Here is a 25,403-nt window from a genome sequence, read left to right on the forward strand (position 1 = left end):
ATAAGGGATGGAGCTTTTTGCAGCTTGGTCGGAGTGTATATTTTGAACTACATGAGTAACAGTATTCTCATGGAAGTAGGAGCATGTTGGACGTGTTGTATTCTGATTCTACTACACGGATCTTCGTGCCCGATACAGAACTCTCTACAGACAAACTGTCAGCTACTAGCAATACCATGGACAAAGCCAAGAAAGCCACAAGCCTCATGAATACAGAACATGAGCTCTTCAAAGCGGTCATATGACGGACTTTATATACACATTACTCAGCGCCAATTTGTTCAGCCTAAGATCCAGTATGTATAGACGTGTGAACATCAGGCTAAGCCAACAACCAACCACGGCGAAATGAGTCATCATAAGGCAGGAATCGTAATGCAAAACCGCAAAAGAAGGGGGAATGCGCGAGGATGATGAATGGGACAAAAGGGGTGCAAATAAACAAGAGAAGAAAAAAAGGTATCAGCGAATCGAACAAGGGGGAATCGACGTCGAATTCATAATACAGGGGAATGAACATCATGTCTTAAAGAAACCAACAAAACAACAGATCTATGGAAGTATGGAGCAAAAGGAACTAGAAGCAGTTCAGAGTGCTCTTCTTTTTCTTCTTGTTGAGCGCATTCATTCGCTCTTCAAGCTGAGCCCTGGCGGCTTCAGCTTCACGACGAGCATTTCTCTCTTCTTCCACAGCTTGGAGTGAGAGGCGTTGGGAGTTGCGTTCTTTGCGAAGAGTGGTCAGCTCTTCCTCGAGCTGCCACGCCTTCTTCTTCCAGGCCTCGCAGTCGGACTTAACCTTGTTACTCTGGGCCTCAAGGTCTCCGAGGGCTTCTTCAAGTGTAGCAGTAAGCTGCTTCTCGGCGTAGAGATGCTTTTCTATGGTGCGAATACGAGCCTCCTGATCCTCAACAATCTGGGTATTGACCAATTCTTTGCTAGTGTGCCGAGAGCTTGGAGGGGAGATGCTACCAGAGGTACCGTTGGTAGCAGAAGCAATGGTAGGGAGAGGGGGAAGCGGAATGGCAGGTGGTGGAGATGGAAGAGATGTTGCAGAAGTGCTCTTCCGTAAGTTAGAAGTAAGAGAGCTGCTCCGATCGTGGGAGGCAGAATCCTGGCTCGAGCCGTTCTTGATTTGAAGCTGGAGATTCGTTAGCGGCCGCATGTCATTGGTCGTCATGGTACTGCTTACCTCAAGCTGCTCGATCCGCATTTTGTAGGTTTCGATATCGGACTCATAAGTAACAATCTTGGCCTTTGCATCCTCCAGAGCCTGATCACGCTCCTGTTGAATGACAGAGACACGGTTGTTGTGTTGGTCGAAACTGTTGGTGATCTGCTCTTCGAGCTCCTCCACAAGCCGAACGCTCTTCTCCCTCTCAGCGGTAATTTCCGCAACAAGAGCTTCCTTCTTTTTGACTTGTTCATCCTTCTGGTGGAGAGTATCCTCGAGTGTGGCGACCAAGAGAGCAAGCTCATTCACCTTCGCTTCTTTGTCAGAGTTGCTCTTGGTAAGCTCGTCAACACGGTCGGCGTCGTTACTCTTGAGCTCTAGTTGCTTGCGGAGATCTTCATTCGTACCCATCAGTTCAGCATATTTATCAGAGAAATTTTGTTTTTGCGTGAGAATATCTTGGATCTGTTCTGCCAGATTGTCTGCGGTGACATCCGAGTTCAGAAGATCAGAAACCATCTTGAGCAACTTCATCAATTCATCTCTCGATTCCGTGATTTCAGATCTCAGAGCCTTCATCGCGTTGTCATGTTCGGTATCCTTCTCCGTGAGTTGCAGTTCGTACTCAGCCTGTGCCGCAGCCTTAGCCCGTGCTTCTAACTCGGCAAGCTCTGCTTTGTGAGACTCCTGTAGGGAATCCAGGTCCTTCTTGTATGAATCAGCAAGAGACTTGTGGGATTCAATGTCCCGTTCCAGTTCAGAAACACGGATCTGGCGAGCTTCGATTTCATTTCCGCTGGCGTCCTTTGATGCAAGGAGCTCAGACAGCTGTTGCTGGGCTCTGCTATGTGACTTCTCGAGGGAGGCGATTGTATCCACGTGAGTAGCAGCGGTAGTCTTATGGTGCTCAATATCACGCTTCAGACTCTCGACAAGCTCTTGTTGCTGGGACCTTTCATTTCCCAGAGCTTTTGCGGCAGCCTCCTTCTCTGCGGATGACGCTTCACCAGCAGCTGCCCGTTCAGTGCGCATAGCTTCCAGAGTGGCCAGGGCACTGTTAAGCTCGGCTAAAGTGGTACTAAGCTGCTGCTCGGAAGATTGCAGGGATTCCACGGCGCTCTGGTGCTTGCACTTCCACTCTGTCAGTTCACCCTCAAGGACACCGATCTTTCTATCTTGCTCCTCAATGCCCGCATCATGTGCTTTAGCGGCGGCCTCCTGGGTTGTGAGAAGAGCCTTCAACTCCTCTATTTCGGTTAAGAGAAGCTTATCTCTGGCCTCGTGCGCTTCCTTTAGCTCGTTGATGAAGTTTTCCTGTTGGACAACTTGGTCACGCAGCTGAGACACGAGGCCCATATCTACTGAGGAACCACCACCACCCTGCAAACTGGAACGTTCCCGAGTAAGCCCAGATATGATAGTCGACTTCGTCTCCATTTCTTTCTTCACACTCTGGTTTTCGGCCTCCAATGCCTGAATACGTTCCATACGATTGTACAGCTCATGCATTGCTGAGTCCAGGTGTACCTCAAAGTTTTGCATCGTGTCAGGACGGGATTCAAATTCTTCCACTGCGATGTTCCGCAAGGCGGCCAGAGAGCGATTCGCTCTGTCGACATTTCCCATCAGGGTCTGACTTGTTTTCCTCCGAATAACCGGCTTATAGCCCGGTGTTGTAGGAGGAGAAACCTTCGGCTTCTGGATTTCGGCCTTGAGCGATTCGATGAGATTCAGAGTCTCAGCATGTTCGGCTTGTAGCTCGGCATATTTCTGGGTCATGATACTGACACCTTCTTGGTGCTCGGAGAGCAGCCTGCGCATATGCTCGACTTCCTGCGCTTTGGCGTCGTTGTTCTCTGACACTGTATCAACATGGTTTTCTGCTTCGGGCCCAGACTTAGCGTTAGACGATTCGTGCGAAGCAGCAGGCTCCCCGACCAACGATAACTCCGATGAGAGTGATCGCGAGGACGACTGTTGTGTTCCAGTCTTCGAGTCGGGAGCCTTGGGATCCTCTAAAAAAGACACGGGTCGCGAAGTAGGGGCTGGTGAGATGAGATGCCGGGCATCAGATGTAGAATGGCGAACCTCATCCGCGGCATCCTGTTGCAGGTCGGCCAACTGCTTCAGCGCTTGCTCATATTTTGCTTCGAGCAACTCAAACTCATTTATCGTAGATTCATGCTGCATGCGCAAATCGAACAGCTCCTGGGTGACCGTGTCTAGCTTATCCGCAACGACCCTGGATTGAGTGGGGCTAGGAGTCCGATCGGGGAGGCCCTGTTCATTGTGATCGGTCTCCAGGTGTTCAGTAGCGGTTTCCAACGCTTTGAGATCCTCGTTAGCGTCACCAACAGGGTCCGATTTGAGGGTGTCGTCCTCAACCTCGGGGGCAGGTTCACCCAGGTCCTCATCGGATTCGGGTATGGCAGTCTCGACAGCCTCGGTCAACACATCCAGGGACGCCGTTCTCCGTTGATGGTGATGGGAGCGCTGCTTGACCGGTGTGAGCATCTCGGTCTCTTCAAGAAAGTCCCTCCTCGCGCTGCTGTTCTCCTGACTATGATCAAGATCATAAAGAAGATTATCTAATTTCCCGAGGCTCCGTTGACGCTCGATGACACGCTCCAGGCGATCAACCTCCCGCTGCATAAGTTCCATATCTTGGTCGGCTTCCGCTAACCGCTCTTCCAACGTGGTGATATAATCTTCACAATTTCCTTCACTTTCGCGCGCGCGACTCAGTTCCTTACGAAGCTCTGCGATAATGGCCGCTTGCTTCTCCTCCCCAGAAGAATGACCGTCAAGCTTAGATTCCAATTCCTGAAGATAGCTTTCTGTGCCGGACTCTCGCTCGAGAAGCTTTTGGATTCGCGCTTGGAGTTGCGTGTTGACTGTTTCGACGTAAGTACATCTGGTCTCGCGTTCAAGAAGTGTACTTTCTGTCGCAGATAATGAAGACCGGGTATTAGAAAGGGAAGACTCGAGACTCTGGATCGTCTTTTCGTATTCCAGCACAACTTGCTCTACGGACTCTGCAAAAGAGTGGGACCGTTTCAGTCTTTCGATCGAACTCTTGCCAATGTCCGAGGCGGCATGGTTGGGAACTGCGCCCTCTTCTGTCTCCGAATCTCTAGCAAGCTCGGAGATCAGTTTAGCATGACGCTGACTGAGCGCATTGTAGCTTTCTTGAATGTCAAGGAGCTGATTCTGGAGATCTGCCTCCCTTTCATTTTGGCGCTCCGCCCGGTCTTGCGGGGCGACGCTGCGCCGTTCGTTATCCTCCGCATTGCGGAGCTGCTGTCGCAAAAAGGCCACTTCCGCTTTGAGTCTTTCAATAACGGCATGCTTGTCGCTCTCATCGTGTACTTGCTGTATCCGAGGCTTACTTTGAATTGCCCTAGCTCTCTGTGCATACTGAACCGTATTTAACGTTTCGCTCAGATGGAACTCTGCAGGCGTCACACAGGCAATCATGTAGGTGTACGCATTGCCGCCGAGGGAGTCTTGCAAAAGCCGTGTCAGTTTTGAGTCACGATAGGAAACGTGAGAGCCTGCTTGACGGGAAGACAATTGCGAGATAACCTTGCCCAAGGCAGCGAGACCAGCGTTGATAGAGATACCTTCTCTGGCGCGCTCGCCAGATGCTCCCGTGTTCTTCAGCCGTTCGCTTCCAGCAAGATCGACGAAATGGAATTTGCTCTCGACGGTCACGGAGAGATCGGAACCAGAGGGCATCTCGGCGGGCATTGACATGCGCTTATCCTTAGTGGAGTTCATTCCGTTCGGGGATTTACGCTGAACCAGATTCAAACTGAAGACCGCATGCGAGCGAGAAGACTTGGCGTTAACTGCAGTCGAGTCCGTCTGCCGAATGGCCGAGCCAAAGTTGAGTGCGCCCAGAAGATCATCGATTGAGTTGATGTTGACCTGGTGCAGGCCGGTGGGGATGATGCGGCCCTTTGTGTCTTCGCGGATCGTAACCGTGCTGCGCTCACTGGTGGGGGTTGAATCCGGTATAAGGAGATCTCTCAGGTGCTCATTGTAAATCTGGACAGGTCAGCCTCGTGTCAGCCAGGCATCCAGGTACCAAACCGTACTTCAACATAAGTAGCTTTCATTTGCCAGGTTTTCTCACTGCTCGCCTTGCTGAAACTTGAGGCCGAGCTAATAGAATACCGCGCCGGGGTCCGTAAGCCGGTCGAGCTGTTGCGATTGTGCTTCGAGGGGCCTTCCAAACTCTCAAAAAGATACTGGGCCGCGCGTGGGATGATTCCTGATTCCGTAAGTCAACCACATCCTCCAGGCGCAGAATACCCCAGGCCGACTCACCCATTCCTTGGTGACTCTGTTCATTGGGCCCCGACGTCCCCATCGTATAGGATTTACCCGCACCTGACTGGCCATAGGCCAGAATCGAGACATTGTATCCCTGCAGGAAAGAAGTAACACTATCGCTCAGATAGTCCCAAATACCGGCCTGGTCGACCGTTTCGGGGAAAACTCGGTCGAAAACGAATAGCTTGCGACCCTGCGGAACATCCACGGCCAAGCTGGTTGGCGTGGTGACGTGGACCATGGAACGTTGGAAACGTTGCGGGATTAACTCATAATTCGGGTCGTCGGGCTTCAAGGGGGGTCGGACACGGACAGCTGCGAGGGCGTTAGTACTGTACCGAACAGTGAAGACACCAGGCCATATGTTTCCGCAATCGCGTCAAATTTCCGCGCCAGTAAAGGGCCTCGGTTCGAGACAAGGCGGGAGAAGGAACGCACCAACTTTGACAGCCGTCTTGCCATCCTCATCTGAAGCCCGACTTCCTCCGCCGTGTTTCGAGCTCATGCTCATCCGACTGTTGCTCCTGGGGGTACGCAGAACGCCGCTGAAGGGTCGCTGCGGCGCAGCTGTCGGCGAACCTGGCGGCGAGGCCGTCATGACCCTTTTATCTGAACTCCTTTTCGCAAAATCGTAGTTGGGCGAAAAGGTTGGGCGTGGAGAGATAAGACAATTGATTTATTGGTCAAGAGGCGAAAGAGGAGGGTGTCATCAACGGTGAATCACTGTATAAGTAGTTGTTGGTTGGAAATTTTTTTTTTTTCTCTTATTGAATTGTGTTTTTTTCCACGAAGTAGTCGCACGGTATGGCGGCCTGCGGCAAACGGCGATGTGAGTGGTCCCCTTATTTACAGGGCAGACAAAGCATACGCAAAGATCGAAGGTACCTAGTGGACGATCCAACAAATTAGAAGGAAAGAAACGAACATGAAATAACAGTCAATGGCAGCGGGCAAATAATTCGGCGCCCTCGGAAAGCAGCGAAAACAAAGGATGGAAAGAGCAACGACGACAACAACAAAAGAAGAAGAAGAATTGGAGGAAAAGGGAAAAAAAAAAAAAAAGAGTAACGGTGACAGGTCTGGGGTAGGACCTACCAGGTCGTTAGTCGTTAGTTCGTCGCCAGTGTACAGGAATCGTGAGTGGTAGGGTGTGCCTGAATGCTAGACTGGTCGAAAGTGCAAGTGGGGATTAGTGTTGGAACTCCTGAAAAGCCGGGCAAAGTTAATTGGTGGCCGTCAAAGTTGAAGCGAACCAAGACTGGGGGGGAGAACGATTGGTTATTTGGGAAGTGGAGGAGAGAAGTAGTAGTAATTTGTACATAAGTAGTAGTCAAGTAAAGTAGATGTACTGTACTAAAGGGGCGGTGCGTAATTAATCCAGGAACTCATTTCCTGAGTGATTATTTATTTGCCTTTAATACCATACCTACTTAGTGCTCATCCTCTCTCTTCCTCAATGCATTGGCTAATAGAGGGTGAATCTATGACTAGGACCGGAGACTCAAAAATAGAATCATAAATAAATAAAATAAAATAACAGAGATAAAAAAAAACATCTTAACAGACGGGCAACTGGGCGTCATCCCCTTTCGACCATCTAGGAAGTATCAATTCTTGGGTATTACTGATTCTACGTGAAAGTAGGGAGGGCAACTATCAGTATCTTCATAACCAATCGTACAGAGAAACCAACACGACGACAGGATCTAAATAATCAATATTCATATAAAAGAAAACGATAAGAAGACGAAAAAAGAAATGAAAAAAGAGAAAGGAAAAAAGAAAAACCACCCACTCTTTCCGATCGTTATGAAACTGGAACAAAAAAAAAAGACAAAAATACGACGCCAGGGGGAACCGGAACCAAGTCCAGGCCTAGATCGGCAACTATCTTGGTCCATTCTTCTCAGGCCATCATTACGGTTCCAACGGAGATTATTAGTGAACTATCACCGGAGTATTGACTGACTATTTCTCCCGTCCCAAAAAAAAAGAGAGAACATCGAGAGAAATAGCCCACTTAGAACGATGCGGACCGAAATATCAACCTGGCCAAAATTCAAATCATGCCCCTGACAATACTGACTCACTAATAATGCATGACGGGTGTCCGCACCGCTGGGTACCCTTCCATGGTTCGCTCTTCGATCCAGGAACCCGGGAGAATTTCCACGATAGAAACGGTACTCGGTACGGATAATTGCTTACAGGATGAATTCAATTGACCAGGTCGTCAAGCTGCATATGTCATATATTGATCTTGAGTCAAAGAGATCTAGTATGCATGATCTATCGCTGAACGCACCAGGTGATATGATTGTATGATTTTGAGGCTATTTTACCTAATGGACATGGATAAACTACTTTAAATTAAAAAAGCAAAAGGAAAAAAAGCAAAAAGACCCCAGAAATTAGGGCCTATTACGGAGTACAAACATGCTTCTGAAAACACATAACTAGTTATCCAGTCTTGACCTTCGTCAAAAATAATACCACAAACAAATTAGTAAATACGAAATCTATCCATTTTGCTAAAGATAAAAAAGAAGCAAAAAAATAAAATAAAAATAAAAATAAAAATAAAGAAAGAAAGAAAAAGATAAAAGGTGGGAGCCAGATAAACTACTGGAGAATAAACCGCAGCAGGAACGGTTCTCTAAACCTAGCGGAATCAAGCGAAATGAAGAGCGACCGGATACAGATTACAGTGCCGTCACACGTGCGAAGAAGATAAAAAAGCTTGACCATGAGTTGACACAGTCCGGTGCTTCAGTCTATCTGTCGGTGGATGCCACTTCCACTTTCTATATATACTAGCTATAGTTATGCGCAAAGACGGCACAAGCGGCAGTGTCAGATGAACTCCTTCCAAGATGTCTTGGACTAATTCCTCGAGATAACACAGGCGTACGGATTAGTCAGTCAATCTTACACCCCGGTCCTCGATATCATTACCGATCTTCTGTTCATTCTGCCAATTAAACCCCACACAGTGCAGCGCAGCCCTGTTCGATGCTTGGTTCATAGTGCTATATTATAATAATCGATATACATGCGAGTGATTTATGGAAGGATTTGCAAAAGGCGAAACAACACAAGGTCCTAGCGCGAACCACTAAAGTATGAATGTGGAACTTCAATCATGGCGGTTTTTCTTGTCCCTCCACATGGTTGATATCCTTAGCGAACACTAAGCCTTGGCTGGTTAAATGGACGGTTTCATGATACATTCTCTGTTCCCATAAGGACTCCATATATTGATCCGGTCTGTCAGCGCAATTGCCCCCGTGCCCGATTTAACTCATGAGGTAGATAGTACGGAGTACAGCACCGCACGACGATCGCAACTCCCCCTAAAACCACCCATTGATACAGGCACGCCATTCACAATAAAGGAAGATAGGGAAAATCGACAAGCCCTTCGAACTGCTTACGTCCTGCAATTAAACACCCCCCAAATCCACATGGCGACCATTTGTGCGGAAAGACATAAGATGTGAAAATATGACAGGAGATTCTCCTCAAAGCAGGTCCCACAGCAGTTACTATGAATAACCCCGATATTCCTCCTTCGGGTAACTGTTCTACGAATCCATCTCATCCCAATCTCCGGATCCCAAACCCTATTAACGGCGGTTGATGCAGTCCCTTAGAACATCGCTACTACGAGGAGTCACATGTGAGGAAGGAATTGACTCGAACTAGGCTACTCTTTAAACCACCGCATTTTCTCTCTCAACGCCAGCCAAGCCCAGCGACAGCACCAGTCGAACTTTTCTAGCAGCCTGAAATGGGACCTCGGCGGGAGTCCAGTCTAGCAATGATTGGCCTGGGGTCCGTGCCATCGCCGCTAACCGCTTGATTTCAAAGCGGCCGAGGTTGCTGCGAGCATTAACATAGCGCTATCCCTTTTCTTCCTGGGTCCGTCTTCTCTTCTCGCATTCTGGGTTCCAGTGATGTTTCCGCTTCATGACAGCACGGAGGTCTCAATAAACGCAAGCAAAGGGGGGACCCTACATACAGAGAGTTCGCATCCGACGGCCCGAAAGAGCTTTTCTGTGGCAGAACAGTGGAGCGATGTATAATTAGCAGTAGCCCGCTGGGGTTCGTAACTAGAAGGGAGCAGACCAAAGAGCCGGCCCGAGAGTTTCCAAAGCGATGATCGAATACTCCATTTAGGGGCAGTCTAGACCAGTTGAGAATATTGGGTTATTCAACCGTTTGTGTCAAACACCATGCATATGTACGGGGTACATACGGCAGGGGCAGTGATACGGCCTGCTACAGCATATTGTGATATCACCTGTTCGCCTTGTCGGATACCAGAGGTAGGCAAACCTGAGGTCAATAATGCGCTGTGTCCCAACCCCTTTCGTTGCCTATAAAGCCGACGATGACAGCTATCAAGGAGCACAAGGGCCCGAAAAGCTGCCCAGGGTCCAGGAAGACGGTTGTTCTAAGCAAGGACACTCCCAAAGGGTCTTTTCATAGCAAACAAACCAAAAAAAAAAAAAAAAAAAAGATTCCCTCTCCGATCCGGTGTAATAATCGAAACTCTATTGAGCTGCAAGGACGGATATCTCTCTCGGACATTAACTGATGTGTGTTACCGCTGCTTGCCACCGATAGACTTCGGTCAGCTGGATCTGTAAATTTAATAGTCATCCCTAGATGGGTGTAGGAAGGACTAAATAGAAAACGAATGTGAATGCGACTGAGGTTCTCAGAAGCTAACCCTGAACAGGCTCGCACTCGGTTCGCGGGGTCTGAGGTGGCGTTTGTGTTCATGCAAGGGGTGTGTCAACCGCCGAGATGGAGTAGATACGTATGAGTTTCGGGGCTTGGATCTCCTTAACGACTCGTGATAGGGACGAGGATTTTGGATGGATAAACAATTATCTAGCACCTACTCTTTGTCCTAGTGCCATACCTTTCAAACATCGACTCCCTCAAGTTTCATACCAGTGTCCGCCCGTTCAGATCGGGGCTATCTCAGCTTTTAAAATAGGCTCTGTGGGAGGTGCAACTAAAGAGAACCTTGTACTTATATAGTTATTATGAAGATGTGTTACTTCACAGATCCTTACTTCTAGAGGTGATGCTACTCGCGTTGCTGGTTGTATCGATTCGCTTGACAGAAGCGAGTCAAAGCAACAACAGCATATCGAGTCACCCCATCTAGAGAAGCACTTCTATACACAAGGATCTTCCAAATTCACAAGGTCAATGAATCAAAAAATCATACAAACAACCTCTAGTTCCTAAAGAAATCTCCTTAGGACCCCAAGATCGTGAAATCACGTGTAACCAGTACAGTCTCCCCAGGTACAATAATCCACAATATCATGGCTAACACGGCCTAACTTAAGGTCTACACATCAAACAAAGCATGTCTCAAGCTCCTCAGCTTCCATGGGAAGACGCATAAACCTCACCTCCAACCCCCACGTCCCCAGATTATACCGCCCCAACTAGACCCATAGCAGCCCTAATCCAACCACTATAAATGTTTGATAGATGAGTGAGCCCCAGCCGCATAAGCGACAACAAATACGGTGGAGCAATAACAACACGTCTGAAACGGTTCTTGTTTCTAACTTCCCGGATCTACGGTAGACATGTAGCTTAATTCGTTGAATGCATTGTTCAAAAAGCGGGTTGCCTGCGCAGTTCACTGTACCATGGTTCGCGGGGTAATTTTACAGGTAGATAGTCAGGGGGGTTTCCCGTAATGAATAATAGAACGTTTCCTTAGTTCGTATTATTGTATTTAAATGGCTGGGGCTTCTAATACATGATAATATGGGGAATTATTTATGTCGTACAGCTTAGGCGTCATACGTCTAGTTAGGACTTGGAGGGATATTTTTTATGTCCAGCGTAGTGATTTTATAAGCCATTATATAAAATCAGAGGACCAAACCTCCATCGTTATATATGGTTTTAACCAAGTAGATTCATGAGTCAAATTCTGGATTCACCCACTTCGGCACCGGAGACTTTGCTCTCAGGAATGCTCCGTAACGCTGCAATGCTGCGAATACCCCTGTTCCGGCAATGAGTACGATCAAAGCCTGTGTTGTGAATGTCCAGGCCCAGCCAGAAGAAGCTTGCCAATTGGCGATGAAAAACTGAAGTTTTGTCAATGTCGCGCTCAACCACTGCAGGTTAATAGGTAGGGGGTTATGTACAGGATTGATGAAGGCACTCAGATTGACGAAAACAGCGTAGAAGATGACGACGCTGGTGGATTGGAGTGGGTAGCTGTCAATAATGTAGCTGCTGGTTACGGTGTTGCCGACTTGGACTCCTGACGCAACTTGTATGATGACCAGTGCAGTATTAGTACGTAGATTGAGGAACAGGAATGAAGTAGATGGTTAGGGGCTCACATAAGAAGAAAGCAACTTGTCCGACCATCCAATGGTATCCTTTGTCGATGCTGTTGCCCCATAGTATCAAGCCAGCTATTGAGACTTTCGTTAGCCATCCTAGTCCACAGGGTTCTTTGGAGGCGAGCTCACCGGCAGTGACTAAAATCGCCGGATAAGCTAACCATAGCCTCATCTCCGCTACCCTCACTCCCTCATTCTTTTTTGCCAGTCGTCTAACAATGTAATCACTCAGTCGCCCCGAGTAACAGACCTCAGACACCGCCGTCCCTATGAACAGTCCCAGAAACAACAGACCCTGGATCAATGGAGAGTAGTCTGCATAGGCCGCTGGTACCATCGTAATTACCGACAGCACCCACCAATACCACACGAATGCGTATCCGAGGATGGCAATGACCACAACGGGGAACTGAAAAGTGAGAAAGAAACGGAGAACGGCATCCCAAGGCTTTGGGTGCCGCAGGCCGGGAATGGGCCGGATGTTGAAGAATTCGAGAGTTTTCGTCCGAGGCATTGTGTCTTTTTCTGTAGTCTCTGATTTTGCAGCAGGTTTCTCTTGGGGCTGTTCAATATCTATCGAAGGTTCGGAGGGATCTTTTGACATATGTTGGAGCATGCGGGTACGCGGATAGAGAGTCTCGGGCATAAAGAAGAGCTCGAGGAGGAGTAGGATGGCGAAGAGAATGGCGTTGAACCAATTGATCCATGCTGCGCTCAAGACATTGAGGAAGCCGCCGACTGATCAATATGATGTCAGCATGCAAAGTAGGGTTATGCTAACTGCTAAGGCTGGGGCTGGGAGAGAAGCGTACAGGTAGGGCCAAGAAGGAGCCCTGAATCCATTGCTAGAACCCACAATCCTAGTTTCTGACCTCTTTCATAATCAAAGAACAGATCATTGACTGGCATCATCAGTATCTCAGCATGATATGACTGAAGAGCATCGGGCAAACATACCCACAGCCATCCCCACCGTCGCCCCTGGACTAACGCCAAACCCTTGGGAAAATCGAGTAGCCATATATCCCACATAGGTGTCAGCCACCGCAGCGCCAATAGTCGCTACCAAGGAGACCGTTGTCCCCACGATGAAGATGATCCGACGACCATAGATATCGCTCAATGACGACCAAAAGAGAGGGCCTATGGCCAACCCCAGAGCGGGGATAGCCACAGTCCAATTTACTTGCGAGTAGTTGATTTCAAATTGAGTTTGAATTTCAGGGAAAGAGGGGACGGTTGTGGTTGTGATATAGGTGAAAAGGAAATATCTGGCTTCGTGTCAGCATTTACTGGCTCAGATATACAGACAAATCATTATACTTGAGCATGACGATTCCAAGTATGGAGTTTTTCTGAGCCCTGGGCCAATTCAATGGATCCAGAGGATCTGATATTGGCTGCGGATGGATCTTCATACCGTCTTGCTCGGCAGTATTACCACTGCCAGCAAGGAATGATGGATGTTTCTCGTTCCCGTTGGCCATGTCGGTATTCATATGATCCGGAGGTAAAACTTGTTTCTTTTTCTCATCCGTGGGGTATGATCATGATCAGTGGAATTTTGGGGCATGATTCAAGGAGTATATATACAGAATCAGGTATATAGATGGTTATCAAGCTCTCTTACCAAAATGCGTAACACCCAGTGCCTGCATAAGAGCAAGGAATATAGTAAACTAGCACAAGATCCGTCGAATCAAATGGTATAGAGATATCAGACGCATGTCTTATCTCTCCGGCCATGAATTAGGGTTCAAGAAATGACAACACGATCCGGGGGAGCGTTTAGTACATATCCCGGCCACACATAACCGGACACCACCACATCTTTGCTTGTCAGTGAACGCTGGCTATATACTGATGCGACATATCTACCTTTCTTCTACTTTTATGGGGTATATTCAGAAAGAGAAAACTATACAGAGTATACAGAGTTTGGTACTCCTTTTGTTAGAAATCTTGATCATCACAGGCGCGGAGTCCCGACAATTACCATAGCCAATAAGCTCTAGAGTTATATATACAAGAAGATCTCTGATAAGAAACTCAGTGATCAACATATGTCTTAAAGGCACAATGGTTGGCTCAGTTAGGACCGTTTTATCATAGATCGAGTTCTGTGTACAAGGGAAAATATACATAAGAAGTATCTGATGTCTACTCTAATAGCAGAGACACTTCACTAGTATTGTCTGTTGTGATCTTACGAACTATGAATAAGGAAGCTTTTATTTATGTCCAGTATATCCTTTCCTGGATTCTCAAGAAATAAGGAATCACGGGATTGTTCTAGCCCGGACGTAGTATAAATGACCGTCGGTAGTGGTCGGAACGTGGGGTAGCGATAAGAAGCTCAATCCAACTTCACAAGTGTAGCATAACTGGATGCGAGGGAGGACGATCTATTCCGGATCGGGAACTTGTTTGGAGAAAATGAAGGCATACAGGAGAGTATGCATCATAGCTGATAAGGGAAGAGTCACCACATGAAGTGAGGGCTCAGCACTTTTGACAATCTTTATCAGGGTCACAGGAGGCTTCTGGAATGCCTATTTGGGTCAAAACTTCGAGTTTGATGGGGTTGGGCGATTATCTATGTTTGTTCCGAATGGAATACCATGAGCAGTATCTGCATGAGCTTTTTTGTATTTCTAAATATTTTCCAAGGTATTTTTATTACCTTTGTATGAGATATTTATTGCTCGTCCAGATCCACTTGTTTGCTTACCGAGAAAAGTCAGTTCTGCTGGTCATTTGGGTCAGTCTGCAAGGTATCGGCGCAATAAGTAAAATAGGCTCTGGGCTTCCCTAGTTTTTTGATATAGAAGCCCTTGTATGTACAATTCTAGTCAATCGATTCATTACTTCCTCCCTCCGTAGAGATGCCCCGTCAACACCCACCCCGCCATAACGACCTGCCTAACGCCGAAGAGGAGCCAACGGAATATACCTCTCTTTTTCCCAAACCAACAGATAATGACACTCTCAAAGATGCAGACACCAATGACGGCTATGATTCTAGCAGCGAGGGCTGGCATCGATACCTCGGGGAGTTCTGGATTCTGTTGAAGGGCTCTATCCCGGTTATCCTGGCCTATACACTGCAGAACAGCTTGCAAACTGTATCCGTGTTGATAGTCGGGCGTTCCTCACCCGGGGATCTGGCCACAAGCGCATTCTCGCTGATGTTTGCTATGATCACTGCGTGGATGATCGCTCTGGGAGGGACAACAGCCCTGGATACATTGGCCTCGTCATCGTTCACGGGGAGCTCGAACAAGCATGACCTTGGTGTTTTGCTGCAGAGGGGGTTTTTTGTTCTCAGTCTTTTCTATACCCCCGTCGCCATTCTTTGGGCATGCTCTGAGCCTGTCTTTCTGTTTCTGGGGCAAGACCATCAGCTGTCTAGGGACAGCGCGAGATTCTTATCGTGCTTGATTCCTGGTGGTTTGGGTTATATTTATTTCGAATTGATTAAGAAGTATTTGCAAGCTCAAGGTAAGGTTTACCTTATTATGCCACTCCTGAATGCAACTACTAACTTTGCACCTTTCTCAGGGATCATGCGTCCAGGAACATACGTGCTAATGATCACATCCCCCTTCAACGCCCTTCTCAATTACCTATGCTGTTACGCCTTTGATATGGGCTTACTCGGGGCGCCCTTTGCCCTCGGCATCTCATACTGGTTGTCCTTTATCCTGTTAGCTCTCTATGCCCGATTCGTTGCTGGGTCCGAATGCTGGGGGGGATGGTCGCGAGAGGCGTTCCAGAACCTCGGTACATTTGCCCGCCTGGCCTTCCTGGGTATCATCCATGTCGGCACAGAATGGTGGGCATTTGAGATTGTGGCTCTAGCGGCAGGCCGCCTGGGCACCATCGCATTGGCTGCACAAAGCGTTATCATGACCGCAGATCAAGTGCTAAACACAATCCCGTTTGGGGTGGGTGTTGCCACATCGGCACGAGTGGGTAACCTTCTGGGATCTCGGAACGCACCGGGAGCTGCCAAAGCAGCGAATACGGCCGCCTGGCTCAGCATTTTCCTTGGAGCGGTCGTACTGGTTGTCTTGATGGGTACCCGGCACGACTTTGCGAAGATCTTCAACTCGGACGAGCGAGTGGTGCGCCTCACCGCCGAGGTGCTACCGTATGTTGCCCTGTTCCAGATTGCCGACGGCCTAAATGGGAGTTGTGGGGGTAGTCTTCGCGGTATGGGTCGACAGCACGTCGGAGCGATGATCAATCTGGTTAGCTATTACTGCGGTGCTCTGCCTCTCGGCATTTGGCTGGCATTCCACGGCTGGGGCCTCAAGGGACTGTGGATGGGACAGTGCATTGCATTGTATCTGGTGGGGGCGTTGGAGTGGATGATCGTGGCTCTCAGCAATTGGAACAAAGAAGTGGATAAGGCCTTCGCGCGCATGGATGTGGAACGATTGGATGAAAGGTAGAGTAGTTGCACAGTAATTAAGTACTTGATTGTATGGAGGTATGATGTATGGCAGAGTTGATTGTGTTCAAGTTGTGTCTCCAAAGCATGAGCTCAAACGGGAAGTTCGATTGGCCAAGAAGTACTTCTCCAACAAGCTAGTTACACGCTTATATCCCAGACAGATGAAGATCGATATTTTTCCGAGGACAGACCCGGGCGTTCTAGAAGTTAAGTTTGATAAGAGTTTGCCAAAGATAAGAACTGATGACCAAACATTCATGTTATCACTAACCTTTACTAACTTGTTCTCTTGCGTCTCCTTCTCCCCAAACTTTCCTTTTTGGGTAAGAGATGTAACCCTTGCGTTCACCTGCATATCCGTTGCCGACAACAGGATAAAGCCATGGCTTGTCCCACCCCCAGTATTCTCCAGAGTAGGAAGTTGTCAGGAGTGGGGTAGATGTCAATTGTATCTCATTGATCCTGTCCAATACTGAACCTTGATGGTTATCGGCATCTTTCTTCCATTCCTTGGCTAGTTCTGTATGATTAGTTGATCCGTGTGGGTTCCGGGGCACAGTTGATGATTTAATTATCTCAATCATTGTATAGAGGTAGCAATCAAGACATGATCAAGGTTCTTCAGGGAATCTTTCTGGCCCCAGAAAAAGGCAGGAGGAAAGAGTGTACGGTGCCGAGATGAAGTTCATGACTGCTGTAAAGTCACATAAATATCAGTTTCATCCCCTCTGTTATACAAGATCATATATTCCTCATCTTCTAATAACATCAATATTTGGATCATTACCCCTCTACTTTCAATCAAAGTATAGCAAGCATCATTTAAAACATGCTTTTCACAGCAGTGAGCCTTCTCACCTTATCCGCCATGGCTTCTGCCCACAACAAGCACCAAACCCCAATTTCAGGTCCACACCAGAAACTGTGGTATAACACTATCCCCGGAGATGGTGGCACTCAGGTACGTGTTCCAACTACTATTCATGATGTATAAACCCTTGTTGAAAATCTCTAGGCCGACTCTGTCTTCTCAGGCATCTCGACCTTCGGTCGATTGCCCTACTTCCCATGTCTCTCCAGCGACGATGAGAAATACGACATTGCCTTCATAGGTATACCAACAAAGACCCCCTTTCTATTCTCTTCTCTCGAACCAACTAACAAAATCCATAGGAGCCCCCTTTGACACGGGCACCTCCTACAGACCCGGAGCCCGATTCGGCCCCAGCGGCATCAGACAAGGCTCCCGCCGTCTCAACCTCTAGTACATACATCCCTCCAATATAACATCCACCCATATCCTAACCCGCACCACCAGCGGCGGCTACAACGTCCCCCTCCAAGCCAACCCCTTCGTCAGCGATCTCAAAATCCTCGACTGCGGCGACATCCCCGTAACCTCGTACGTCCCAACCCCACTCTCTAAAAACAAAACCCAACTAACAAGAAGAAACCAGGTACGACAATGCCTGGGCCATCCAGCAAATCGAAGAAGGCCACAACAGCATCCTCATGCGCAAGCCCTTCACCGACGCAAACGAACACGGCCTCTCCCGAGCAGGCAAGACCCTCCCCCGCGTCATCACCCTCGGCGGCGACCACACCATCACCCTCCCCTTGCTCCGGAGTATCAATAAGGCCTATGGCCCCGTCAGCGTTATCCACTTCGATAGTCACCTGTACTTTACCCTACCCCCAAACCTACTCCCTCCTTCCATCTATTATCTATAGTCTAAGGGTGCTAATAAACCAGTGATTCATGGAAACCAAAAGTCTTCGGCGGCTCCCCAAGCCAAGTCGCTGCCATCAACCACGGAACGTACTTCTATCATGCGGCGATGGAAGGCCTGCTCAGGAACGACACGAACATCCACGCCGGTATTAGGACGACGCTTTCGGGCCCCTCGGATTACGAGAATGATGGGTATTGTGGGTTTGAGATCGTTGAGGCGAGGGATATAGATACTATTGGTATATACACCCACATACCCACCCATCCATGCATCCATACATACATCCTCCAGCCTTACAGCCCCAGAACAAGACCCCCTGTTCTAACAAGACCAGGAACGGATGGGATCATCAAGCGGATTCGCGAACGAGTCGGGACCGAGAACCCGGTCTATCTATCCATTGATATTGATACACTTGACCCAGCTTGTAAGTTTACGTGATGTTCCGTTAACTTCCTTCCCGGAATTAAAGGAAGAAAGGGAAGGAAAGGAAAGAAAGCATGCTAATTGAGAATTGAAAAAAATATAGTCGCGCCTGCAACCGGCACGCCTGAAACGGGCGGGTGGTCGACTCGTGAACTGCGCACGATTATCCGGGGCTTGGATGGGCTGAATCTTATCGGGGCGGATATTGTGGAGGTTGCGCCGGCTTATGATACTAATGCGGAGTTGTCGACTATGTATGTTTTGTTTCCTCCTTTTGTCTTCTTTTAATAGGTCTTATTTTAGGTTTGCTGATAGTGACTTAGGGCGGCTGCGGATGTGCTTTATGAGATTCTTACGATGATGGTTAAGAAGGGGCCTTTGACTGTTGGGGGGTCGGATGAATTGTAGGATTTTTGATTTTTTGTGTTTGTTGGTGCATAGGGAAGTTGGGTGTGGGGGGCTTATGTGTGCTATGGTGAAATATGCTACAAAAGCTGGAGATAACAGTCATTTATATTAAAATGAAATGCATCAATACTAAGAACTGAGAGCCGGATATCTCGAATCAGACCGCAACGCCCCTTCCATGCCACGCCATGCATCTAAGAGAAGAACGACAAAGATATCAAAGTGAAACAAGGAACCTGGCTTGCCGTCACACCTTGAAGCCAAACTGCAGGAAAAAGACGAAACAAAATGTAAAACGGAAGGGAAAAAGAAATATGCAACAAGTAGTTGGCTTCACAGTGCCAGAACACCACACTTATTCCGGGGTTTCGCCTAGCACCTTTTCCAAAAACATAAAAACAGGAAGAACACAAATTTATCTGCGGTGTAGGTTATAACCTACATGTGACCATATAATTTCAACCGATAGAGGCACGTATCGTTTGCTCCCCAGTTCGACTTGACCCGGAAAACCACCTTATTTACTCGGATTGCTGGAACATCGATGATGGCATCTAGCTCGAACTTCTGGATGTGATTCGTGCCGTCCAAATCGTAAGTCCACCGTCCCACACGATAGAACGAAGGCCCCAGGAGTTCATCATTCGAGTATGCGCTTTCCGGCTCACCCTTATATGCCAGCCGAAGGGTATCAATGATGTGATTGTGGAGAGGAAATTGCTCATATAACTTTCCAGATTCCCGCAAGGGGAAGAATGAGGAAGAGGGAAACGAATCAGAGTCTGATCCATCAGCAACCTGGAATTGGGCCCACAGCTCCATATCTCGAGGTGCGACTTCGGGCTGAATGCTTGCCCCCTTCGGTATGTGCTCTACGACCACCTCCTCGGGCACAATTTTACGCCCTAAGTGTAGCGCGAGCTGAGACATGCCGGAGCGAGGTTTGCTGCACCAGCATTCTCCCACATCCTGCCAGGGTGTCAAAGCTGCAAGAGGAGGCTGCGAATGCCGTTGCCAGCCCCCGGACAGGATTTTGTGTTGAAGTTTCTGGAAGATGTTCGCAGAGCGCCCAGACGTGGGGCTTGTGTTATATGGATCGACAAACACACCCATGCCAATGGATAGAAAATTGGTTTTCGGTATCTCCTGGCGAACTGGGATCGGTTGGACAATCGTGGTAGGTGCAGGTACATGTTCAGCCTCTGATTTAATAACGTCCACTTCCTTGGACAGCGAAGTCACCTCTACCCCAAGACTCACTACTTGTTTAGAAAGGCCGTGGACTGCTTCCAAAGCAGTAGAGTTCAAGTCGCGGAAAGGGCTTCCGTACAATGGAAGATGCGAGCCGATACTCGATGTAATACTGGAGATTCGGTCACCAAAACAATATGCTGTGAAAATTGATGCTACTGCAAGTATCACAAGAGTAGCGATTCGGATAGCCGGGCCTTTCTGGAAGCCAATGGTGGCACTTCCCATTGAACACATATTGCTTTTGACGCGCCCTCGGAACGGAGGCGTGTTCTCGTCGAATGAAGCCTCACGTACGGGATTGCTGGGAATAATTGTCTTAGCCGGAGCTGTGGAAAGTTCAGGTTTAGCTGTCAGTACAGGCGCAGGTTCGGGTTCGGGTTCGGGTTCTGGCTCTGGCTCTGGCTCTGGCTCTGGTTGTGGTTGTTGTTGCCTTTCCGGCTCTATTTCCGGCACTGACTCTGATTGTGGTTCGGGATTCGGCTGAAGATCGATGGTCGTAGCCTCAGGGGAGCGGGATTTAGAGATAGATAACTGAGTAGTCGGCTCATCGACTTCCTCAATGGGTTCTTGGGCAAATGCGAAACCTGAAAACCGGCGTGGAGGCGCTGTAATGTTCTTTCCATGCGGTCCATCAAGGTACCCGTTCGGACGTGTTCGTTGCAATTCATCTTCATTGATGTCGCGCTCTACATTCCACGAGATGATAGATTCGTTGTCGATGGAGTTTCCAAAATTGGGTGAGCTTAACGAGACTCCATTCCGATTGGGAGAGCCAAACCGCAGAAGCGGAGACGGATATAGTTGATCGGTAGTCAAAACAGGGTATCTGGGGTTGGTAAGAGACTCAGTAGCAGGACTGGATGCTGTGGATAGAGTATGTGGAATAGGAGGCGTGGGAGTAGGGGTAGATTGTCCCTGATTTGACCCGTCTTGACCATTAGGACGAGGTGACATAGTGGCTTCACGTAATGAATCGAGCAGCTGCAGCTGATCTGGAGTTGGCTCACGGCGGTTTCGTCGAACAGGGGATAGGCTTGCAGCAACAGAGTTTCTTCGTGAACGAGTGTTCATGTGAGGTCTGTCGTTGTCTCGGCCTTGGGCGGCTCTGAGGCCTTCATCAATATTGTTGGCCATTTCAGTTAGGTTCATCTTGGGCTTCGCCGCAAGCTCGCGAGGAAGAATTGGCGTAGTTGATGAACCATAGGCAAACGATTGCTTAGTTGGTATATTAGGCAAGGCAGGATTCCTCGCATCTGGACTCGACATGCTGGGAATGTACGAAGGAGTCCCATAGTCAGAAGATCGAGTTACCGCTCCGGCACGCCGTGTAGAGGCGCGTCTGGGAGGCATGCTGACGACCTTTTAGAGAAGACAAACGTCTATCTCGTCTTCAGTAAATGCCGTGGAGTATTTTCCTAAGAACAGTGTCAGGCAAGCTGAGCCGGAAGAGAAGGTACAAACTCGCCGCAGGACTCATGGACCTGGAGGCAAAGGATATCTATCCACTTACAGTAAGCCCTTCGAAGCGGATCGCAATACTGTAGCATCCACACCTTCAGGACTTCTAGTAACACAAATTCTTTGCAGGGTGGCGCTTATGAAATAGTCAAGCAAGGAATATGCGTGATGATCGGCGAGTTCAGAAATGCTATCTGGCCAGTATTTCACATCAAATGCAGTGCAAGGTCTAAAATCTCAACCAGGTGGCAGTTTGAATAGATTGGCAAAGTTGAAATGAGAATCAACACAACCGCGGCACAAGGAGACACCCGCACCCCTACCCCTTTGTCTCCCTCAAAGTAAGGTAGATTAAAGGTATCAAAGAAGTTGCTTAGTTGACTTCCCTAAGTAGTGAATGAAAAAACTGCGTCTCATTCATGAAAAAGGACCACGGCGCGCGAATGCGACGCGGGCGGATCTCACCGATCGATCAACGCTAATCCGCAGTTTGTTGAGCGTACGGTCGCTCAAAGAAGGCCTGAAGCTTGGAACCCAATTTTTAGTGGTTTGCGACTGTATCAGCACGCGTTTTGGTTAAATTTCAAGTAATATTTAGTGGTGTTGACGATGTCGCGAAGTCAAACTAAGTATTCGGTATGCAAGTCAGTAGAATCCCTGATCCAGTAAAGCGTGACCCTGTTCGCCCCACAGAGATTACGGAAAGGCGGTAAAGTCTGCGCAACACTACACAGAGGTATTGATCAGTTGGCAATTTCTCGATTCTGAATTACGGGCAATATATAAGGACTGGAGATGTCTCAATATGTAGCTGCTTTACTATCCACGGCATGGTCTGTAAGCTCTACAGCAACACAAAGACCAGTCTATAATTCTTGCTTTCTTACTTCAACATTCTTTTATCTTCTAATTTTGATCGCATTCATTCATATCCAATGCATAAGAAATGAGAAGAAAGACTGGCATCACTTCACAAATTCATTTTACAACGCTGCCTGTCCTGGACAGCTTCATCTCGCTTCTAAAACACTGGAGACAAATATAATATACATATTTAAAGACGCGCTGAGACTTTGCGGGAGAATATAATGGCAAGTGCTCGCATGTACATCCAAATACGTCCGAAAGCCAATGCCTCATAGAATCATTTCTAACAAGTCCACGCGCCAATGGTGCCGTCCTTGCGGCCTTCGATGAGAAATCCGTCCTTGAGGCGCACTCGGTCTACGGTGGCGGGTAACGGGCCTTGTTCATCAACACCAACGCCGGCACCACAGTCCCAGTGGTTGCCGTCTGCTTTGTCGTATACCTTCACCACACTCTCTCCCGTGGCAGTCACAATACGCTTCGTGTCGAACATCATGCTGGTTACAGGTTTATCGTAGGCATATGCATCAAAGATGGATCCCGTTCGGAGATCCCAGATCTAGAACGTGTCAGTAATGGCTTTCCTAATCTTCACGGAGCCAGCGTGCAACATACCCGAATACTGCGGTCCATACTTCCCGTCACCATGTGTACATCGTCAAATTGTAAGCACGTAACGGGACCTGTATGTCCAACGAGACTCCGATGGACTTGACCACTACGCAAATCCCACAAACGAACCATACCGTCGGCAGTACCACAAGCCAGGGCGGCATCGAAGCACTGAAGCGCGCCCACGAAGTCTGCGGATGCATCCGGCATACGTCCCGACGGTCGCCATGAGCTATCTCCATTTAGCGTCGACGCTTGAGCTGCGGCCCAGAGAACGTCCAATGTCTGCACACAACGCCCTTTGACAAGATCCCATTGTCGTAGAGTCTTATCCGCCGAACCGGAAATTAAGTTGTCACGCCGGAAATGGAGTGCTGTCACTTCACCGACGTGGGCATCTAGTGAAAATACGTGGCAATCCTCTAGAGTCGTCGAATGAGATACTTGAGAAGCATCGTCGGCAGCATCTTCTTCATCTTCTTGCTTGTTAATGCGGCTGCTTCGCGGTCTGGTGCGGGCGCGACTCAAGTCCCAAAGTTTGACTGAGGCATCCATAGAACCGGTGGCCACAATATTATCCTCTATTTGAAGACACCGAACCGATGCATTATGCCCCTCCAAAAACCCATTGCATCTGCCAGTGTTAAGGTCCCAGACTCGCACGGTATCATCCAATGCTGCGCTGACCATTGTACCGAAAGGGAAATCAAAATCAATAGCAGTCACCATGTCGGTATGCGCCTCCATCTCCTTGATCAAGGATCCAGGGGTGAAATGCTCGTGTAACACAGGCATGGATCGTTTTCCTGGTAAGCATTAGCCGATAGCCCAGTAGACACTCACTGAAGAAGCATACTTATTGATTTCTGCTTGAAGCTCTTCGGCGACGGTATCTTTTGATAGATAGACTCTGACATGAAGGATGCGTCCATGGCCGCATCCTCCGAAATTAGAGACTCGTCATTGACGGATGATTTAGGAGTGCCCACCACATCTGGTGCTTCCTCTTCAATATCCTCTAATTTATTTTCGATCTCGGTCACTGTTTCCGCAGGTCAGAATCAAAGCGCGATGATCGAGCCAAATCCACCCACGTTCATGTTCCAATTCCGCCTCCTCCATCTCTAGCCCAGCCAACCGATCCAAAACAATCTTGCGCATATTGTGAAGGTTCGCGATCTTGTTATCTATGTCATGTATCTCCGAGCTACACATGTTCTTGCGCACGCCCATCAGCTCCATGCGGCGACTCAACAGGTCACGCTCCTTCTTCAGGTCCGCCGGAGCGGACGGAAGGGCTGGCCGCCCTTCGCCGTCTTTCAACAACTTCTTTGATTTGGAAGTGCGCCGTCGATGAGCCTTTCGATATTCGATGTCATCTTGTGAGGCCTGGAAGCCTTCAAATAGAGAGTAGGAGCTGCTGTCATCGGGAATGTTCGCAAGGAGATCGTCGGGGAGGGAGGAGAGAGCTCGCGATTGGATTTCGGAAGTCGACAGCTTGGAGCGGACAAGATCCGTCGGAGTCGTTTGAGTCAAGGCGAATATCCTGCGCTGCGTATTAGGGCGCCGCAGCTCGCGCTGAATATCCACCATAGCATTGTTGTAATGAGCGGGATTTCCGTCACCCGGAGGGCCCATTAAATGCCCGGCCGTCGACGTTACTTTCCTCCCGAAGGCCTCGATATGTCTGGTCTGAATTCCAGAATGGTAACATCAGCGGATCATAGAGGCGATTTTGGGAGAATAAGAGGTAGAGGTCCGTAGGGACTTACCGTCAGGCCGGTCCCTAGAAGACCGTCATGCTCGACAATATCAGACAGACCCGAAGGCGACTCATCGCGGCGGTGTTTGTCCATATCGCCGACCTGAGTAATTCTCTTGAGACGTTAAACGCCCATAAGGAAGGTCTGAAGAGGGGGAGGCAAAGAAGGGGGAGCAACGTCGAGTCGGCGATCGGGTTGCTCTTGTTTTTCGGCTCTCTGGAAAAGAAGGTTGGAGCTGCACGCGATGAATTACCGCCTTGCCGGGAAGGATGTACCGTATTATTACCGCGGACTTAAGCTGAAGCACATGAAAGTACTATTTAGTGTACGTATTGCGTTGTCTTGGAAGAATATGCTCAATATTTTGGTGGAACCTTGAAGTTCTTCAGAATAATAATTTTTTTGTTTTCCCAGTCCGAACTGTTCATTAATTCTTGGCCTTATATCTTGTAATACCGTCATAGTACTGAAATCTACACTTTTTGTTCACCTGCAACGCAAAATTACCACATGACGGCA

The 25,403-nt window shown here is 48.4% G+C and overlaps 7 protein-coding genes across 7 annotated transcripts; 2 read left to right on the top strand and 5 right to left on the bottom strand.

Moving 5' to 3' along the window:
* Positions 1-5: 5 nt before the first annotated feature.
* BDW43DRAFT_273469 (kinesin family protein) lies at positions 6-6,569 on the bottom strand. The gene is made up of 4 exons (XM_032041628.1): positions 5,948-6,569; positions 5,504-5,824; positions 5,272-5,447; positions 6-5,221 (listed from the first exon to the last, which is right to left on the bottom strand). The coding sequence occupies exons 1-4, from the start codon at positions 6,105-6,107 to the stop codon at positions 578-580; spliced, it is 5,301 nt and encodes a 1,766-aa protein (XP_031901391.1). The 5' UTR covers positions 6,108-6,569; the 3' UTR covers positions 6-577.
* A 1,932-nt stretch (positions 6,570-8,501) lies between these two features.
* Positions 8,502-10,004, bottom strand: BDW43DRAFT_273472 (uncharacterized protein). The gene is made up of 2 exons (XM_032041629.1): positions 8,826-10,004; positions 8,502-8,774 (listed from the first exon to the last, which is right to left on the bottom strand). The coding sequence occupies exon 1, from the start codon at positions 9,108-9,110 to the stop codon at positions 8,940-8,942; it is 171 nt and encodes a 56-aa protein (XP_031901392.1). The 5' UTR covers positions 9,111-10,004; the 3' UTR covers positions 8,502-8,774; positions 8,826-8,939.
* Positions 10,005-11,453: 1,449 nt separating this feature from the next.
* BDW43DRAFT_273475 (putative MFS transporter) lies at positions 11,454-13,478 on the bottom strand. Its single transcript, XM_032041630.1, has 7 exons — positions 13,228-13,478; positions 12,862-13,175; positions 12,717-12,806; positions 12,034-12,642; positions 11,902-11,976; positions 11,701-11,828; positions 11,454-11,640 (listed from the first exon to the last, which is right to left on the bottom strand). Exons 1-7 carry the CDS (start codon positions 13,401-13,403, stop codon positions 11,467-11,469), a joined length of 1,566 nt encoding a protein of 521 aa, XP_031901393.1. The 5' UTR covers positions 13,404-13,478; the 3' UTR covers positions 11,454-11,466.
* A 672-nt stretch (positions 13,479-14,150) lies between these two features.
* BDW43DRAFT_273484 (MATE family efflux transporter) lies at positions 14,151-16,557 on the top strand. Its single transcript, XM_032041631.1, has one exon. The coding sequence runs from the start codon at positions 14,790-14,792 to the stop codon at positions 16,359-16,361; it is 1,572 nt and encodes a 523-aa protein (XP_031901394.1). The 5' UTR covers positions 14,151-14,789; the 3' UTR covers positions 16,362-16,557.
* Positions 16,558-17,192: 635 nt separating this feature from the next.
* BDW43DRAFT_318845 (agmatinase) lies at positions 17,193-19,445 on the top strand (the record flags this gene model as incomplete). Its single annotated transcript, XM_032048769.1, has 9 exons — positions 17,193-17,324; positions 17,379-17,475; positions 17,537-17,627; positions 17,682-17,765; positions 17,821-18,042; positions 18,117-18,334; positions 18,431-18,523; positions 18,626-18,776; positions 18,846-19,445. The coding sequence occupies 9 exons, from the start codon at positions 17,193-17,195 to the stop codon at positions 18,928-18,930; spliced, it is 1,173 nt and encodes a 390-aa protein (XP_031901395.1). The 3' UTR covers positions 18,931-19,445.
* BDW43DRAFT_57149 (uncharacterized protein) lies at positions 18,953-21,786 on the bottom strand. Its single transcript, XM_032050255.1, has one exon. It carries the CDS (start codon positions 21,532-21,534, stop codon positions 19,369-19,371), a length of 2,166 nt encoding a protein of 721 aa, XP_031901396.1. The 5' UTR covers positions 21,535-21,786; the 3' UTR covers positions 18,953-19,368.
* Positions 21,787-22,434: 648 nt separating this feature from the next.
* mdv1 (WD repeat-containing protein) lies at positions 22,435-25,250 on the bottom strand. Its single transcript, XM_032041632.1, has 5 exons — positions 24,894-25,250; positions 24,216-24,813; positions 23,978-24,163; positions 23,125-23,927; positions 22,435-23,068 (listed from the first exon to the last, which is right to left on the bottom strand). Exons 1-5 carry the CDS (start codon positions 24,975-24,977, stop codon positions 22,793-22,795), a joined length of 1,947 nt encoding a protein of 648 aa, XP_031901397.1. The 5' UTR covers positions 24,978-25,250; the 3' UTR covers positions 22,435-22,792.
* Positions 25,251-25,403: the final 153 nt, after the last annotated feature.

Source organism: Aspergillus alliaceus (genome assembly GCF_009176365.1).
Source record: "Aspergillus alliaceus strain CBS 536.65 unplaced genomic scaffold BDW43scaffold_16, whole genome shotgun sequence".
Lineage (NCBI taxonomy): Eukaryota > Fungi > Ascomycota > Eurotiomycetes > Eurotiales > Aspergillaceae > Aspergillus > Aspergillus alliaceus.

What these genes read in the sequence shown, in the direction of transcription:
- BDW43DRAFT_273469 (XM_032041628.1), bottom strand. Translation starts at nt 6,107, where the DNA reads ATGACGGCCTCGCCGCCAGGTTCGCCGACAGCTGCGCCGCAGCGACCC. An exon ending in CAAGACGGCTGTCAAAGTTG is followed by an intron (nt 5,825 to 5,947) that starts GTGCGTTCCTTC and finishes ACGCCCTCGCAG; the next exon opens with CTGTCCGTGTCCGACCCCCC. An exon ending in ACAGAGTCACCAAGGAATGG is followed by an intron (nt 5,448 to 5,503) that starts GTGAGTCGGCCT and finishes TTACGGAATCAG; the next exon opens with GAATCATCCCACGCGCGGCC.
- BDW43DRAFT_273472 (XM_032041629.1), bottom strand. Translation starts at nt 9,110, where the DNA reads ATGAGATGGATTCGTAGAACAGTTACCCGAAGGAGGAATATCGGGGTT.
- BDW43DRAFT_57149 (XM_032050255.1), bottom strand. Translation starts at nt 21,534, where the DNA reads ATGCCTCCCAGACGCGCCTCTACACGGCGTGCCGGAGCGGTAACTCGA.
- BDW43DRAFT_273475 (XM_032041630.1), bottom strand. Translation starts at nt 13,403, where the DNA reads ATGAATACCGACATGGCCAACGGGAACGAGAAACATCCATCATTCCTT. An exon ending in GCTCCTTCTTGGCCCTACCT is followed by an intron (nt 12,643 to 12,716) that starts GTACGCTTCTCT and finishes CATATTGATCAG; the next exon opens with TCGGCGGCTTCCTCAATGTC. An exon ending in GGCGATTTTAGTCACTGCCG is followed by an intron (nt 11,977 to 12,033) that starts GTGAGCTCGCCT and finishes AAGTCTCAATAG; the next exon opens with CTGGCTTGATACTATGGGGC.
- BDW43DRAFT_273484 (XM_032041631.1), top strand. Translation starts at nt 14,790, where the DNA reads ATGCCCCGTCAACACCCACCCCGCCATAACGACCTGCCTAACGCCGAA.
- mdv1 (XM_032041632.1), bottom strand. Translation starts at nt 24,977, where the DNA reads ATGGACAAACACCGCCGCGATGAGTCGCCTTCGGGTCTGTCTGATATT. An exon ending in TTCTAGGGACCGGCCTGACG is followed by an intron (nt 24,814 to 24,893) that starts GTAAGTCCCTAC and finishes TCTGGAATTCAG; the next exon opens with ACCAGACATATCGAGGCCTT. An exon ending in CTTCAAGCAGAAATCAATAA is followed by an intron (nt 23,928 to 23,977) that starts GTATGCTTCTTC and finishes AATGCTTACCAG; the next exon opens with GAAAACGATCCATGCCTGTG.